This window comes from Nilaparvata lugens, chromosome 1 (assembly GCF_014356525.2).
Source record: "Nilaparvata lugens isolate BPH chromosome 1, ASM1435652v1, whole genome shotgun sequence".
Lineage (NCBI taxonomy): Eukaryota > Metazoa > Arthropoda > Insecta > Hemiptera > Delphacidae > Nilaparvata > Nilaparvata lugens.
The window spans coordinates 67,335,883-67,354,746 of NC_052504.1; the positions used below are offsets into that span (position 1 = coordinate 67,335,883).

The 18,864-nt window shown below is 35.0% G+C and overlaps 1 protein-coding gene across 4 annotated transcripts in view; it reads left to right on the plus strand.

The window, feature by feature from the left end:
- LOC111043448 (facilitated trehalose transporter Tret1) overlaps positions 1–18,864 on the plus strand; it is a 66,308-nt gene that overhangs the window by 23,611 nt on the left and 23,833 nt on the right. For 3 of the 4 annotated variants that reach the window (XM_039440645.1, XM_039440652.1, XM_039440659.1), the window contains exons 2-3: positions 3,086–3,174; positions 14,364–14,459. In XM_039440645.1, the coding sequence (XP_039296579.1) occupies positions 3,159–3,174; positions 14,364–14,459 (112 nt within the window). In that variant the 5' untranslated portion in view covers positions 3,086–3,158. Of the gene's footprint in view, positions 1–3,085; positions 3,175–14,363; positions 14,460–16,340; positions 16,454–18,864 lie in introns of those variants that run through there. The other variant, XM_039440667.1, reaches the window with a different exon arrangement.

Sequence of the window (18,864 nt, forward strand, 5' to 3'; positions counted from 1 at the left end):
TTTTTTGCTTCTTGAGTTATGCAAAGCAACAGAATACAATACATAAAACATATTTCAAATACTGTACTTGTCAATCCCAAAATTCTTATCACAACATAGTATCAACAGTGCAAAGGAAGTTGTGTTACAGAGTTAGAGAAATATGTGATATCGTCATTATATCGTCATATTGTGTATTACGGGTACAGTTTTATATTAGATTTATTTGTAACAGAAATTTATACTCAAACCGTACTGTATACTCTTCATTAAACGTTTGAATAAAAATAGTAACTAGTGGCAGGACACACAATAAGCTTCGGTTGACGTGTGAGGCTCTTTGAATCCGTCCCTTCAAAACATTAACTAGTGACAAATCACGTCACCAAACCACTGGAATCTTCTCATAAAACATCTGTATTGGTTATAGAAGAAAGAGTTTGATCTTACAACTTTGCCTGTGAAATTCTTCAGCCATGAAACTTTGCAACATTGATTCATTCTTCATTACAGTACAAGAACTCGTTGATGATAAATGTTGGCAATGAGGATTTGCTTGTCAAACGGGACATGTCAGGGAAGCATGATTCGAGAACAATAATAACTTCCACAGTCGAATTATCACATCATTATTTCTTATCTCTGACATTTCCGACATTTTCAAATTGTGAGATGTCTTAATTAATAAGGCACAATTTGATGGTGTATGGTGTAAAGCCCTTGAGCTTTCTTCGTTTTATATGGTACCGTACCCGTATTTAACAGTTTTATTTATAAATAACCGCACTCTAAACATCAAATAAAACTGTAATATAAGCAACTCATTCACAATTTGTAATATAATTATATCTTTGCTTTCTAAAAATAGCATGTATTTCATTGATATTCATGCACCTACAATTCAATGTTTTACCCTCTTTGTTCCATTATTAGGCAATGGAAATATATTTTATTCTGAATATTTATTTTGATAAAGCCGTGTTAATTCATAAACTACTGTGGTATTACTGGAGATTTGTTCTTGTATCAAGTCTCCTTCGAGAATACAGATTCATCGTTTTTCAAAGGCCTATTATTTTTTCCTATTTATTTTGAAACGATGTAGTGAAGGCTAATAGATATTCCATGGTCACCTCCATCTGTTCTTCATTGTTATTCACTCTGATCTGGTTTACTATTTACTCATTGGTATTTTGATGTTTCGCTAGAGAAAACGCATTGTGTAGTTTTTACGAGTTCTTTGAATGGTTTGTGTAGTGATTTGGGCAATGGTCTGTGTACTGTTTAGTTTGGGGAATATTGTCGGAAAGCTTCTGGCAGTTCAGCCTACTTCCGGCTAATTGTGGGATATTTAAATCTATTTTCAGTCTGAACGCCTCGTTTACGCATAAACTGATTCCGACCCAATGGCCTGATTCTATTTAGTCAAACTGAAAGTTCAAAATAGGTATAAATTCCTACTGGAAGATTCATGATCTTATGAGCATCAGATGTCTGTATCAATTGTGGGATGTCTGTGTCACAATTGAATATATAATTACAAAAGTACCATAATTATGAATTTTGTTTGAACATACTAATTTTTAAGCAGTGCCAGTAGAAATCTAAACTATAAATCATAGAAACATTGAGAAACTGCCTATAACAACAATTTGAAAAAATGCCTTGATTGAAGAATTTCAATTTACTCTTTATCATTGCTGTTATTGAATTATTCAATTGCAATTCATTATCACATTGGATTGGTTGATTGTAAAGTGATGAATCTACCAATCTATTGAAAAATATTTTAAAATATGTCAATGAATATTAAGTTTTCATTTACTTTTCACATGTTAAATTCTAGCGCTATAAAAATTCACCGATTTTTCCATGTTTCTAATTGGGAAGTAGCGATTAAGTATGAATAGGAAGGAAAACAGTTACTATCAGCTATCACTTAACAATGCACTTAATTTTCAGAGAAGCCTACTATGAAAGGCTCTAAGGCTGCTATACCTACCTATATATCGCCATCCTCGTTCAGTTTGGCCTAGAAACTCGGAATTGATTTCCCACGATACTGATACTGATCGTTCAAGTTGAATCAATTTACTTTTCTGTCCATTTATGAAGGTTTAAAAACTTAAACCTTGAATACCTTCCTACTTTTTATCTAGAAATGTTGAATGCGATCAATCCTATTTCTAATGTCAACATTTCATACAACCACTTGAGTTTTTGTTGCTGATGCAGGATAAGGTTGGCATTTCCATTTTCCAATTCCATAAAAATAATTATTTGCTTTTCCGCTTATACAGTAGATTTTGGTAACAAAACCAGAGACTCCGGTTTTACAATGATCCAAAGATTCGTTTGATGAATCACAATTTTATAAATATAAGCAACTAATGAAAAATTTAAAATCTGTATTTCTATTTTTTCAACGAATTACCAGAATTTCCAAGTACTTTTTAATTTCTCACGTACAGCCCACTTATAGACTCAGAATATATCGATATTGAAACGCCATCAAATAAATCATAGATTTCCATTCGCTGTATAACAGTTTTCACTCATGCAAATTTCTCTGTTTGTTTCAATGACCTCGATCAGTCACGTGATTTTCTGTTTACATAGTGAGTGACATAGCCAACACTATTTGTGTTAATGTCCTCCATTCAAGTCTATTTTTATCCTCTGTGTAATTATATTGTTTGCTAAATATTAATGGCTAATATTAATTGCTTAAATATTAGCTTCAATACTTGAGCCTGAATTCAGTGAATGTGAATCAACAGGAAGCAATTCAATTTAGTGAAATTGGACTATTATTCGAGCTATAATTGGAGTAGTAGTCTAAATGTATCAGCCTGAGAAATGACTGGTTAAAAATAAGTAAGCAAAAATTCTTCTTCTCTGATTAACTTTGTATTCATAGAAATTGGTCATTATTTTGTTCGTACAAGGTACAACCACCCATGCACCCACCCTTCCAATCTTAATTGCTTGCTTCATTTGACCTCCTACTTCCCCTTAACCGTACTATTCTAATTATGAATATTCATCATTTTGTCAACCTCTATACCTAGGTAAAACATATTATTTCGTTTTCCTTTTGTTTCAGACTTTGGAGCTCTGGTAGAAAAAAATTGAAGCTGAAAATTGTTAAGTGCTACTGCTGCTAGGCTGCTGTTGAAATGCCCGGAGTCGGAAGTAAGTAGTGATTGTTTTAGGCCATCACCTGTTTACCAAAGAAGTGTGACTATGATGAAATGATGGAGGTATTGTTTTGATTGGTTATCGAACCTCTGTGCCAGTTTGTTACAAGTGATTTTGAAGCTGGTAGTTAGTACTAATTTAGTTAGCCTTACCGATGAGCTAATCATACCTCTAAAATGATTGTCGATTTCAAGATTTTATACTCAATATCAATATTGAAAAATTATTATCTCAATCAGGAATACCGGTACTTAATTTCTTAATTAGAATGTTTCGAAACTCGGTGAGTTTTCTAATTTACCTGAATTACATTACATTAGCATACTGACAAAAACAATAAATCACCTATGGGTGATTAGTTAAATTATTGTTTATCGGATGTCATCCAATACCCGTATTGGATGACACCCGATAAACAATAATGCCCGAAGAGGCTTTGTATTGGGACTCATTAAAATCTTTCTAATATACATTACATGTCATTCCTAACAGGAGAGTCATTTCCATAAAATGTTATGTTATAGAGCCAAAACAGTTGATAATAATGATAGTCTCATACTTCATGTATGACAGTAATTGCTTGGTTATTGTATTGTCTATATAGGATGCAATACCACTGTATTAGAGGTGACTATGCCTATATCCAACCAGCGCATTGGAATGCAACATCTCTATTCGAATTACAAGACTCTCTATAAGGTGATTGATAATAGTTATACGGTAGTTTATTTAATTGCAATTAGTAATGAAATAGTATTTAGGACTCAATCAAATTGATGAGATTTATTATTTATTATCAAGGTTTACTGATTAAGCTTGATCTTGAGAAGCAGTTTTTCTCTCTTTTCAATTTAAAAGCTTCAACTAGTTACAAGTTACAAAGTATTTTATTTAAAAATTGTGTTCCGTTTCTCATAAACTTATATGCTATATGCTTTTCAATGTTTTACAACTATCAAAAAAGTGTTGAAATAAATTATATATACCATTATAATTATAACCATTCACTTGGCCAGATTGGCGTGATCAAATTAAAAGGAGTTTCGTGTAATTATTTGCATCACATAGGATCACCAAAAGATCTCGAACTTCACATTATAAACAATATTCTCCTCGTTTATTTATGAGTATTTCCTACAAGATATTCAGCTTTGTTTAACATTCAAGTATCAGTTTCAAAAGACAAAATTCTTCAATTTTGTTATTCATCATGAACTGTTTACTATTAAATCACTTTTTTGTTATTAAATAGAACGACTAGCAGTCAAATTTCTTCAATAAAGGAATTTATTCACTTACTGTGACACCGAGATCTCATTTATGGAAGACGCTCTAACAAAAACAGTGATTTAGAAAATAATTCAGTCAATTTTTACGAAGATTTTTTCCAATGTAGCTACAGTATCTTTGAATCATGAACAATTAAGAAAACATAAGTGCAAAAATGATAACTAATGTCAGTTTTTTTATTGATCACTAGAAACCTGAAAGTTACTTAAATTTATGCTGAAACTTTGGTGCCTACTACTATAATTTTTATCGCTCCTGTAGCGTTCATGAGTATTGGCCTAACTCTATTTTTGTTGGAAATCAAGTTAACATGTCATAAAGTGGAAGTAATCAATACTTGCTGAGCTTTCAACGGGTCTGTAGGCTAGATTCATCTGAAAACAAACTTATGAGTTGAATGGCGATCAATGTATACTTCATTACGTTTTGTGTAGTTGAGAAGTTGATATTGTGGTAATTATTCATATTAAATAAAGGACTGGGTGATGCACTTTCAGCAGCTACTAAATCCTTGTATTACGGCAGGTAGGGTGTTGTATGCTGCACCATGCTTTGTAGATGAGATTCTCGATGCACCGACTTCTCTGCAAGATTTGCATGATGTTCTTGGTAGAGTCAAAGAGAATAAGGCACCCGAGGAGGACCAAATAACTTATGAATTCTTCAAGCACGCATCAGGAGATTTCTTGGGAAAACTGGTGGATTTGAAATGGCCTGCTAGAATATTCTGTCATACCAGAGAACTTCAAGGAATCAATAATATATCCTATCTTCAAGAAAGGAAACAGTAATAAAGCAGCAAACTGAAGGGGCATATCTTTTGGTAATACAGTGGGCAAGCTGTTTGCTGGGACACTGCTGGATAGGATGCAAAAATGGATTACTCACAACAACATTTTGAGGGAGTTCCAGGCTGGGTTCAGGAGGTCATATTCCACCGTCGACAATGTATTTAATCTAATGAGCATCATAAACATCAAGTTAAGTGGAAGAGGAAAGAAAGTCTATGCCTTCTTTGTGGACTTCTCTGCTGCGTTCGACCGAATAGATAGGCATGCCTTGTTCTACAAGCTCACTGAAATTGGAGTGTCACAAAATATGTTGAATGTAATCAGGAACCTATGATGGATCAACATCGAGAGTTTGGTGTCAGGAAGGATTGTCAGAGAAGTTTGACACTGGCACAGGCGTTAAGCAGGGTTGTCTGTTGAGCCCCTTACTTTTCTCATTGTATGTGAATGACTTGGAGGACTACTTGGATGGTGGAATCAGTGTTGGTGGCGTTTGCATAAAACTCTTAGCTTATGCTGATGACATGGTTATTCTTGCTCCAGATAGAGTGTCGATGAAGAAGATGATTGCCTGCCTGGAAGTGTACTGTGAAAGGTGGAGCCTTCAGGTCAATCTGAACAAGTCCAAAATCATGGTTTTCAGGAGAGGAGGCAGAGCGAGTAGATATGATGTATGGAAGTATAAGAATGAGCCAATTGAGGTAGTTGGAAATTATACATACCTGAGAGTGAACCTCACAACTCAACTATCACTGAAGCATCATTTCAGAGAGAAATCATCTGCAGCAAAGATGGCACTGAATGTGTTCAATAGTCTCTGAACACATAGCAGTGTCCCACTCAAACAGAAGCTTCAGATCTTTGAGGCGGTTTCAAGATCTATAGTCTGCTATGGAGCCCAAATCTGGGGAGGAAGGATGATTGATGAGGTGAATTGAATTGAATTGAATTGAATCGCTGCCTTTATTAAAAACCTAGGAGGGTGCAGCCGGCCCTCTCTTACACTTAACCCTCCATACAATTCTAAGTTACAACTAAAACAACATCATAAACAATTAACTAAAGTAAAAGAAAACAATAACTTAGAAAACAAATTAACAAGAAAAAAAAATATAAATATAATAATTATATTTAATTTTTTATTATATTATAACTATTTATAATTATATATAAATATAATAAAAATAAAAAAAAGAGAAAACTTGAACTCCTTTCGAATTTAAGTACATAAAGGGGGTTATGCAAAAGGAAGAAGAGAAAAGTGAATACAGTTGAGAATTTTCAGTCCAAATCCATAGATTATTCCGGTAGAAGAAAGGGAAGAAGGGAAAAGAAAGAAAAGAAAAAGGAAGAGAGAAAGAAGGAAGAAAGAGAGGAACCACACATACACACACACACACACACACACACACACACACACACACACACACACACACACACACACACACACACACACACACACACATGTACAGACTTGAATTACGGGTTAGGGAGCATTCCAGCCAGGTCCACCACCTCTGATCCACCGCAAGACAGCCGCGCCGAACCGGCGACGTCCCTCAACTAGCTTCAGCTCAGCAGGCAAAGAATTCCATAAACTACAGGCTGTCACAAGGAACGACTTATTGAACATAACAGTCCTATGTGTTGGGACAGCCAGCAGATGGGATCCATGCTGCGTTCCTCCACGGCCAAAATCACCCAAGTAACGGTACTCCACTGCCAGATACTTAGGCGTTCTGGTTTTCAATATCTTATGCAGGAAGCACAAAGCATGATGTGATCTACTCTCACGCAGCTTCATGAGTTCAAGTCTGTTAAAGTATTTGGTCACATGGTCATCACGTCTCAGGTTGAAGATAAAGCAAACACAATAATTATGTGCACACTGCATCCTCTGCAAAAGTTGAACTGTCATGTCAAGAGTCACAATGTCACAGTAGTTGAAGATTGGGAAAATCAGAGTCTTGACCAGCATAACCTTTGTTGGAAAGGGAATGAAGTCAGAGATCCTCTTCAATGTCTTGATCCCCCCAATGACTCTGTTACAAGACTGAGTCACGTGGCTGGTCCAGTCAAGAGTCCTTGTCATTGTCAGTCCCAAATTTTTCACGTCAGAACTGTATTCCAATTGTATGTTATTCAATGTTATGTATGGTCCGTTAGCTATGCCAATTGTGTTTAAAAGTCTTGAGTAACCTATCACTATAGATTTCGATTTTGTCTCGTTAATTTTCAGTCCATTATTCTCAGTCCACTGTACCAAACGAGTCAAGTCAGCATTGACCTCATCAACTGTGATGCCAAAGTCATTTTTCTTGCAGTGTCGGTATATTTGTAAATCGTCAGCATACAGGTGATGTCTGGTTGTAAGTAGAGTGCTTGTCTCGTCATTTATGTAAATGCTGAACAGTAGAGGACCCAATACCGAACCCTGAGGAACTCCTCTGTTAACTTCACGCCACCATGAAGAGGCATCCCCAACTCTCACACACTGACACCGACCCCAAAGATAGGACCTCACCCATGCCACAGTGGAGTTGGAAAAACCTAATTTTCTGAGTTTGTAGAGTAGAGTAGGATGGAAAATACTGTCGAATGCCTTGCTAAAATCTATTAGGACTAGAACTGTTAGCTCTCTATTATCCATGGCCCTACGGATGTCGTCAGTTACTCTCAGGAGTGCAGAGTTGGTGCTATGACCGCTGCGGAACCCCGATTGAAAGTCATCAATCAATCCAGAGCCATGGACGAATGTGCTCAATTGGGAGTGAACAATGATTTCCAGAACCCATGACAAGACGGACAATAAGCTAATAAGCCTGTAATCAGATGGAGAGAGAGGGTTAGGGATCTTGTTCAAGGGGATTACAATGGATGACTTCCAGTCATCAGGAAAAACCGACGTTAAAAGTGAGGTATTGATTAAATGAGTGAGGAAAGGAAGGATGAGAGGAAGGATAATTTTGATAAATTTGATTGGGATACCATCTTCACCAACAGCATTACTCTTTACTCTATGAACAGCCAAGAAGACCTCTTGCTCCGTGACATTGGAGAAGTAGAAATCCTCATTTGGATGACAATCAGGCAGAGAGTTGAAGTGAGCACGAGCTTGGTCCAAACTTACAGGGATGTCAGTGAAGAAATCATTGAGATCATCCAGCGAGTGAGCAACAGTCGGTACCTGCCTCTCCTTGCCAGCCCCAATCTCCTACAGAGCATGCCACAAAGATGAAGTTGATGATTGCTTTGAGGAGATCAAGTTTCGGTAGAATGTAGCTTTAGAATTTCGAATTTTTTGCTTGCAAGAGTTTCTCAAACGCTTATAATGATTGAAATCATTGGGGCTTTTTGACACTCTTGCTTTTTTACACCAATAATCTCGATCCCTCATCAGCAGGCGTATCTAATCAGTGAGCCATGGAGCAGGATCCCTGGTTATTCTATGATTTTTCAAAGGAACATGTTTTTCAAAAAGAGAGATTATATTGTTCAATCTGTTCAAAATGTTCAACATAACATTAACATCGTTAGTATGGAATATGTGTAGCCAGTCAAGGTTAATATTCTTATAATCTCTATAAGTGATTATTTTAGGTTTAGGCTTAGGCCTCTTGATATTATAGACAAGGAATATCATATCATGTGCAGAAAGGCCTGGAAAAGGGATCTGCCCATGGCACACAGCTGACTTCTTATCAGCAACTGCAATAACATCAAGCAATGTGTCTGAAGTGGATGTATGGTGCGTAGCTTGGAGAGGCAGCAAGGTCATACCATTCGCAAAAAACATAGTGGTCACTTGTATTTTGTCATGAGTATCAGGTCCAAGTAAGTCAGTATTGAAGTCACCCATGATAGCCACATGTTCATAGGGCACCATCAGCTCAAGTAGTGCTTCCTCAAATTCTGACATATACCCAATATGAGGCGGCCTGTAGCAAACTGCTATTAAAATTTTAACTCCATTACACTTTACCTCAAAAAACATGTATTCAGGTCTAGCTGCACGGGAGGTATCAGAGGAAAACTTATGAACAGGCAACAGAGAACGCTTGACGAACGTGGCAACCCCTCCCCCATTCTTGTGTAACTGGTCATTCCTAATGAGCACATAATCCTTGAGTGCAACAAGTCTATTAGGGATTGTCGGTTTTAGCCAGGTTTCAGATATAAGAATGATGTCACAATCTTTGCCCTTGAAAGTGTGACTAAATTCATCTATATGGCAGAGAAGGGATTGCACATTGACATGAGCAACTTTAAGACGATCAGGGAAAGGAGAGACAGCCCGCTTGAGGGCATTGCCGACACTCAGCGCGGCCGCGCCGTCATCCTGCTGTATAGACAACGAAGCAGCAAGGCAGAAGAGAGGGGTGAAACGGCGAAACAACAAGAAGATACAAAAAAGACACTTACCACATTCATACTGACACACACACACAAAGAAAGAAATGAGAGAAGAAATATAGAAATCATATGAGATAAAAGAAAAACAAAATCAAGTGAAGAAGTCGAGTGCTATGAACAATAGGATAACGCTGTATTAGATGGCCAAGGCGGTTCAGCTCCATTGATACAAGCATACTAATACTGTTAATCAAATACGAGTACCACAGGAATAGCGAATATTGAGAAGAAAAAAGAAGCAGAAGGCTGAAAACTTAATCAAAATACTGTAATTAGCAAAATAATTAGAGAGAAAAAAAAAATATATATATATACACATACATATATTAGGCAACAAACTGCATACTGATAGTGTATGAGTGGTAACTTATTTCCATTGTGACACAGAAAAAAGATAAGATCACCATAAAAACATACATAAACATATACTAATATATGATAATAATAATAAAAGAATAAATAGTCGAAAATAATAATAATAATAGAAAAGTGAATAATGTTATCATGTACTCCTGACAAAGAGGTAAACCCTACCGATTAGGAAGAATTAGAACAGAGAACGGAGGCAACAGATAAGTTAGGCGTAGTCATGATAACGGGATGAGAAAGACAACTAGATCACAATCACGTGAGATTCTACTCTTCATTCACACACAGAAATATAATGCAAAAGTAACATCAAGATAATATATGGATTTGACTGAATGTAAAGGTTCTGTTGAAGAGAAATGTTATACTGAATCATACTTCATTCATCTAGCCGACCAACAATAAAGAGAAATAAAGTCATAAAATTCTAAGAAAAAACAAATAATAATAATAATAATAATAATGATAGTAATAATAGTAATTAATGATTCATTGAATGAAATTAAGTGGACAGAGAGTATGAAATATGAAATCAAATAGATATGCTGTATATAGTGTTAAATAAATGGAACAAATAAATTAAATAAAATCATATCATTAATGGAAATTTAAAACTCAAAGCATAAATACATTTCTCAGACATGGTCGGCTGCACTATGCTTTTTACCCTCAGTGTCAGTCCAATAAATAATTCCATCAAAGGACCATACGTTTTTATATCCAAATTTTTCGACCATTGAATTATATAATTGTATTCTTTGTTGTGTTAAGTCCTCCCTTATAACAACGCCAGTACCCTTGAGCTTTTTCTTCTGAGAGAAAACTGCATACCGTTAACGATAGCTAACGAATTTGACAATGATGTTGGGGTGGAGGGGTGTTGGACGCCACGACGGCCAGCCGACGCCCCACGCAATGCGAGCGATCGATGTCTTGCAGCTCGATGTTAACACCCAGCTTATCTTTACAAACATCGATCACTAGTTGATCAGTATCTTCCTTATTTGCTTCTGGCACTCCAAATATGCCAATACAGTTTCTTCTTTGATACTGCTCTAAATTATCGGCACGATCAAACGATTGCTTGACTTTCTCATCACTGAGCTTAAGCTGCTCTTTCAACGATGACACTTCTTTTTGAAGATCCACTATTTGAAGAATAGCAGAGTTCAGAGATGCTGTCAACCCCTCAATGACTAGGGAAGACACGCTGGACACAACGTCTTTAACTAATTTGTTATATACATTGCTGTCATTTAGAATTCTAAGCACGAAATTGTCCTCAATACCTGAGATAACAGCCGGTGATAAAGGGCGAGCCGGCTCAGAGGCAGAGCCTTGCTTCGAAGTCGTCTGCTGTGGCACCTTATCTTTCACAGCTGATGAGGACGAATGCGATGATGACGATGACTGCTTATCTGCTTTGCCTGACTGAGAACGAGTCACAGTAGTGTGTTTTGGTGAATTCATGATTAATTTTCGTTTTAAGACACAATTTGCAGCCACAACACGAAAGTAACAGGAATTATAAACTGACAATTTTATAAAACAAAGAAAACTGCACACGATGGTACATATAAAAATTCAAAAATCCAACTTTTAACTAACGAAAATCTATAAAAAACGAGGAGCTCGAACCTGACACAGCCTCTACTCGGAATCTATCATTATCTGCTCCGGTGGAGAAGGTGCAACGTTTCTTTCTGATAAAGATCTTCAGCTTGCCAGTGTGGGCACCTGTCTACTGCTTGTTCTTGGAGACAGGAGTGAGGCCACTGCTGCTCTACACGTTGAAGCTGCATCTCAAATACTTGCATCGATGCATGAGGCTGCCTGAACACAGATATCCCAACATACTGCTCAGGAAAATCATTGAGGAAAAAGTATTCTGGCATAACAACTGAATCGTTCTGCAAAGGGTGTATGGAGTTCCTGCTGCAGGCGATATTCTAACGTGCGATATCCAGAAGGTTCTCAACGGTTGATGAGGGGCTGCAGCGCGGGTTCAAGGAAAGATTGATGAGGAGTCACAGATGCTTGATCTATCCACAACTTGCAGATTTCACCAATTATGTACATCAACCGATCGACTTTGCGCTGGTGAAGTGGTTTTTGAAGGCGAGGACAGAGCTTATTCTGCTGAACAAGTACTTATTTCGCCGGGAGGTGAGGATCTGCTCGCTCTGCAGCATGAAGGAGGAGGAGGATGTACCGCACTTTATTGCCAGATGCCCTGTACTCGCTGAAATTCGTAGAAGGCACCTTCAGAAGAGTATCTTGCCTGAAGAGGAGCTGCTGTCACATCTGAATGGACGGGACTGGCAGGCAGTGAGCTGTGAGCCACTACTGCTAGGATACCTGGCAGTATAAACACTTCCTGGTTTAGCAATTCAATTTCTAACTTATATGAACTTTTGTGAAAGCATGATTTTTAATTTCTTCTTTATTTGAATGATTATTTGCTATTTCTAATCAACTCCCCCAGACGGATCTATGCCATGGGATGAAAACGCCTTCAATGATTTGCTTTGTGTACTGTTTTTTTGTTGATTAATTGAATAAAGGCCATTTATTATTATTATTATCATATTCGATCATATGATATGAATAAATTTCTTCACAGAATCCACCATGTCGCTACAGATTAACATGACAGATATTCCTCCATTGTTGCCTCTGGACATTTGGTCCTTTTGAATCTTGAGCGTTTAATTTATTTATTCATTTTCAGTTTTCCTCACTGATAAAAATAACAGGAACCTGTGAAAACATATTTTTACTACAAAAGAGTATTAGGCTAAATTATTTTAAAAGTTGTTGATTATTTATGAACAAAATGGTTAAAAATTCTTCCCCAATTTAGATTTATGATATTCCTTGAGTGATTTCAGTTTTGATAGCTCTTTCTCAATTTCAAATATTAACTTATCAATATCACCAGAAACTAATAGTACAACGGTATCTTTACGCTATGCTATCTCTAGAATACTCAAGTTTGTATCTCAAGATGATGGAATGATGAAATAAAAGTGTGGTTTCCGTTTCCAACAAGTGGTTTATTGAGACGATTGTGGTCAATTCATCAGCTAGCTCTGGCTAGTCAATTACTTTGTACTGCTGACTCTATCAATACAGAGTATGGCTTCAAGCAATCAATGTAGCCAACCGATCGCATCCCGCCCCGCAGTTCGCAGACACTTGGAGCCGTTGCCTAAACTTAATAAAGCCTTGGCCTTGATGAGATTCTGTTTTATTTACAATTACATTGCTTATACATGTTACATTGTTTCAGCAATATGTGTGCATTATTTATAACTATAACCTTGTACAAAACGTCTTTATTTTTCTGTTCAATCGTGCATCCTCACGTTATTGCGCAAAATACTAATTTGAATAATAATTTGTAAACTGCTAGCTGTAAATAATCTAGGATTAAGAATAGGGATGTGTATCCTTGTTTTAAACATTCTTGAATTGGTAATTATCATTATCTGTTTTCCTTGTAGCTGGAAATTTGATATTTTTCATTTTGTTATAACTCTCTGTTTTGTAATAACTGGAGTTATTATTTAGCAATAAAATGATGTATCAATTACATCTTTTGTTAGTAGGTTATTATCTGTATTCTTTTTCTGGAACCTGTAACAAAATAAATTCTACAATTTTTGTTCAAAAGTAATTAAATAAGTCCTGATTTTTCCGCTTAGGTTAATTAATTCATAAAATGGTTGTTTATATTATTAACGATTTCCCTCTAAATTCGATAGCCTTCTTCCTATTTTTATTGTAGAGTTTTGAAGAATGTTAGTGGCTTGAAATGGTGCAATTCCTAAATTCAATTTTAGCTAGTTGAACCTGATCATACACTTGTAGTTGTAGCTCTGGTAAATATTCATATTGATCAAACTAGAAAATATGAATATTGATTTATGTTTAATGTTGAGATACTGTATTTACACAGCTCTCCATTGTAGCTAGTTCTAGGGTACATGTGTTTCACATGACTAGGTAATAGATTTTTTAAAAATAAATATATGTTAAATTTGTAATAGTTTATGATTAACAATTCTGCAAATGAGTTCATCAAATAATATAAGTAGAAGAAAACTAGGCGAAATGTGGTTGGAATACAGTTTGGGAAAGATAATAATGTAAAATCAGAGTATTCTATTTTTTTATATTGTTGTGTGAAGCTGGCTATTGAAATGAAAAGTAGTGTGTGTTGAAGTCAGAGAGTACGCATAATGATCTTGAATATAGAGTACCTAATCTTTTGTATGCATTCTAGTTTCAGTATCTAATGGATGCTTACTTTTTCAGAAGCTAATTTTTCGACCTTCGAAGTTGAAAACAATGCAAACATCGTGGAAAGGGAGAAGACGAAACGAACTAGGCTCTACTATGCCGCTTTAACCGGTTAGTAAGTGAACTATCTGACCACTGGTTGACTTTGACCTTGTGCAACAACAATTTGCATTCTTGCATTCTGAATGCAACACCTATCCATATTTGATCCATCTTTAAATTATCAATATTTCATAGTATTTTAATTAGTTTGGATGAAGGTTTATTTGATAAGGCGTATAATTTAATATAAGAGTTGAGCATTAATCTGCTATCATTCCTCCAAACATTTTCTATGAATTTTTACCTTGATCATCTCAATTTACTAAGAGATTAACAGATATTCATTAGGTATTGTAAATTATAAACATGAGATATTTTTAAATTTCTATCAATGGCTTTGAGGCTAATGAACTAGTATTGGGTCTGTTTAATATTAAGTATTAAATACTTGATATTCTGTATTATTTTTCGAAGCTATTAAATTAGGAATCTCAATCAGAGGTTTTGAAATTTACAAAGGCAATTCGGAGTTGCAAATAAAATCTCATTTTCAAAGCAGACTTTTTAGTTATATTGAGAAACTCTGTACAAGAATCACCGTCTGGCTAAAGCTACTGAGGGGACAAGGGTAAATGGTGTAAACTGTCAAGTTTATTAGTGAGAAAAGACATATAGGTACATTATTGCTGAAAACTTTTAGCAACTACGGGACTAACAAGTCTATATCAAGAACCTGCTCTTGATAGTTCTTATAGGGTCTGGCGATTGCTATCAGAGCGGTCAAAGGAATCCATTTATGTATTCATAATTAACTCTGATCGTAGATCGCTCTCTGAATGACCAGGCCCTAAGAATACGCCCCTGATTCGCACATACTGTACTTGATTTTTTTGTTTGTGGAGATTAATCCATAAACCAGTGACATTAAGTAGCTCACTTGAAATTCTGTTCACTATATTGTAAATTTGTGTTTGTTGAGAAATGTTTTTTCCGTTACAAATCAGAATATACTCCGAAAATTAATAAAATAGCAGAATTCAAATAAAACAGGAAATTGAAAAATAGTAAAAAAGATGTGGCAAAACAAAGAATTGATTTTTAAGAATAAAAATGAAAGCGTTTATCGAATCATACCGTACAGAATTCAGTTTTGTACGGTATATAAATATGTCAAATCATAACGGTATAAAAATATGTTGAATCAGAGTATTCGTATACACAGTATAATACGAGTTTTTATAACACTGTTTGCAAAATTATTTTATTTTTCAAATTCACTATGCACTATTGTCAAAATCTGAGTGTTGTCAATTCATCTGTATTGTTATCCTCTCACCTGTCATTCATCGATTGCATGAACTTTTGTTACCGATATTAATAGTTTCGAGTTATTCGATTAACTCAAAATGATTACATTTTTGCCTCAACTACTCACAAATTGCCCGTTTTATCTCAAAATTATTTTAATGCAAACTTATTATATTCAACTGTTCACTAGGAGCACAAGCTATTGAGCTACTACTTTAATATTGAGTGGAAGCGATTGCATTGGAATTATAAGTTGAAGCATTAAATGATAGTAAATGTTTATTTTATATAAACGTTTCATACAATTTACTTTATGATAGTAAATGTAATATTGTATCATTCATGTACGGTAATTACCAGCTTACAGCTGTATTATTAAGGGATGAGGTATTTTAATGCATCTATCCACAATAAAGGAATCAAACTGAATGTTATTAATAATATTTTTTTAAATTGAAATGGGATTTTCAATGCTCAACATTGCAGTTAGTTTAAATTTACACCTCAGCTCGAGTACAAAGTACTATCATTCTCCAAATTGATAGCTAGAAAGAAAAATTTACAGATTTCTTCTCTATTGTTGTGCTTTGTACTGTATCATCTGTGAAATAGAATAATTGAAAATGTTTCGTTTCATTGCAGATCATACAACTTTGATCAGTTCTAAGAATAAGCCCAAGCAGTTGAAAGACATTTAGCTGGGCTTGGGCTAGTATGACTCCTCCATGAAAATGGACTGTTCAAACACTTTAAAAGTTTAGTGCATCTCGTTCTAGATAATAAACACATATTCAGATACGTATTATTTTGGTAGAATTTCTTCTTAAAATTGTAATTTATTTGCCTTGTTCGAAGTTTCTTTAAGTCAATTCATGTCAGATCTCAATCAGAATTTATTATTTTTCATTTCAGCAGAATGATTGATAGTAAAAAACCTTTTACCAGGTTCAGAATATCCTCTTTTTCTATTTTGCTATCAAGATTTATATTGATTTTGCAAGTATGAGATCATCTTGCTTAGTACGATAGAGTATTAGTTGCTTAATCAACCTTCTGCACTTACTTTCTCAATCTTCTACATTATTTTTCATTTCTGATTAATATTTCTCACTTATAAAATAGGATTGTTTGATACATTTATTTACTAATCAACTTTTTGAAATACTATTTTTATCTTACACGCATTAAGTGTATCTTCTCTTATAAAATATACAGTTTCCTCTTTTAACATTGAAAGAACGGTATCTATTCGAAATAATCTATTCACAAATATTATACAGGCACTGTGGTTTTATTATACTTATACCCAATATCATGCTATTGATTTGAACCGTTCTTGTTCTTGTCCTCATTTGAATGTAGTGGTATCCTTCATCAATGACTGCTTTATTCAATGAGAGTCTATCTCACACTGTCTTTGATTGTTATCATCATGTGATTACTCCCATCATTCATAATTTATGTGTAGAACTGAATAATTATCATAACGTAATGCTCATTCCTTATTATTTATAATATGTTATCGAATTCACTCTCAATCGATTATCAAATTAGTATTTGTTTGCTCGGAATTATAAGCTTCGTAAATTTTTAAATTTGTGAGCGTATATAATTATACATTTTGCAAGAAACAATCACAGCCCATAACTCACTCACTATCAAGCTATTTGATAGCTATTCGTACTACAGGTGAAGCAGAACCGATTAAGCAGTTTTTAGAAGCTGTAGAAGTGACTAAGGATAGATAGTCAAAATTGTTTTCCATTTTATAGACCGATAAAGCAGCAGCACATTTTATATTAACTGGGTTTTGATAATAATGTCCTGAAGATGAGCATCAATACATTGTTGGAGACAAATTATAAAATTTTCATTAGCTCTAGCACAAATGTCGCGTCGTATAGCATTAAATTCATCAATGATTATTTTTTTGTGGTGATAATTCGAGGGTTTTCTTCAGCTTAGTAGCGGAGTTATTGATTATTCACTTATCCATTAAGATGAAACTGTGCCACGTCACTACTAAAGAAAGCGGCATTTGGAGGGATCTAAGCAAGCATGTTAATAAACATGCCTTGCTTATAATCATAAACTTATTTAGATTATTATTATAGCAAGCATTTTTGCTCACACAAATTTTGTCGATTGCCATAGTCTGCTGGACGTAATTCTTGAGCAATCATTATTTTTAAAGGATAAAACTTCAAATCGAAATGCGAAATTCGTCTCAAATTCTTGAGGAATCACTATTTTGAAAGGATAAAAAATCGAAATGCTGAATTAGTCACATAATCTGTCTCAAACAGATCCCAAGTGCAATAGAATGTCGACGAGCAGAACGTTCCAGTGATCGTTGGACTACCTACTGTTTTCATCCTTATTAGCACAATTTTTCGACGACCAACGACCATTTGTGTCTGTTCCTAGTGTACTGCCAGTTTGCTCCAACTGCCGAAACCAGGACGAAATTGTGTTAACATTAGGAACGGAGTTGTTACGTGGAATGATGAACTGTAATTGAAAAGCTCGTTGTGTAGCTACCGTATCTCATATTAAAATTGTTTTCATAATAACCGCGAACGGAAAAACCACGATGAGCATCGGTCCAAATAATGTTGCCTATTCGAATGTATGAAAATAATGAACAAGAATTGACCATGGTGAAATTATAAATAAGTTACGTTTGATATGACAATCGAAGCAAACTGCTCAATCTGTTCTGACGCACCTTGTATGAATTATGACTTCATGAATCAATAAAGCGGTGTACAAGTTAGCTTTATTAACACAAGTTGAATGGGTTTGGTATGATTATTGGAATGTCAAGTCAAAGTCATGTTGAAAATGACTGAAATGTTGATCGTATAATAGTTGTTTAGTTTTTCAGTGCATATAGTAGTTTTTGCGATTAGTGTAAACGATATAAAAATAAATTGAAAAAATAATCAAATTAATCTAGTTCAATGGATGTGAAAACATTCATAACTTCATAATATCATATCCCACTTGTGCCGTTTTAGTACACCAGATATTATCCCAATAAAGGTGAAGGTAAAGGTAATAAGATAAAACTAGCTCCCAATTTTCAAAAGATTTTACTTCATAACTATAGGTCGATTTTTTTATTAATAGATTGATCTAATAGTCAAATATTTCAAAACCAATG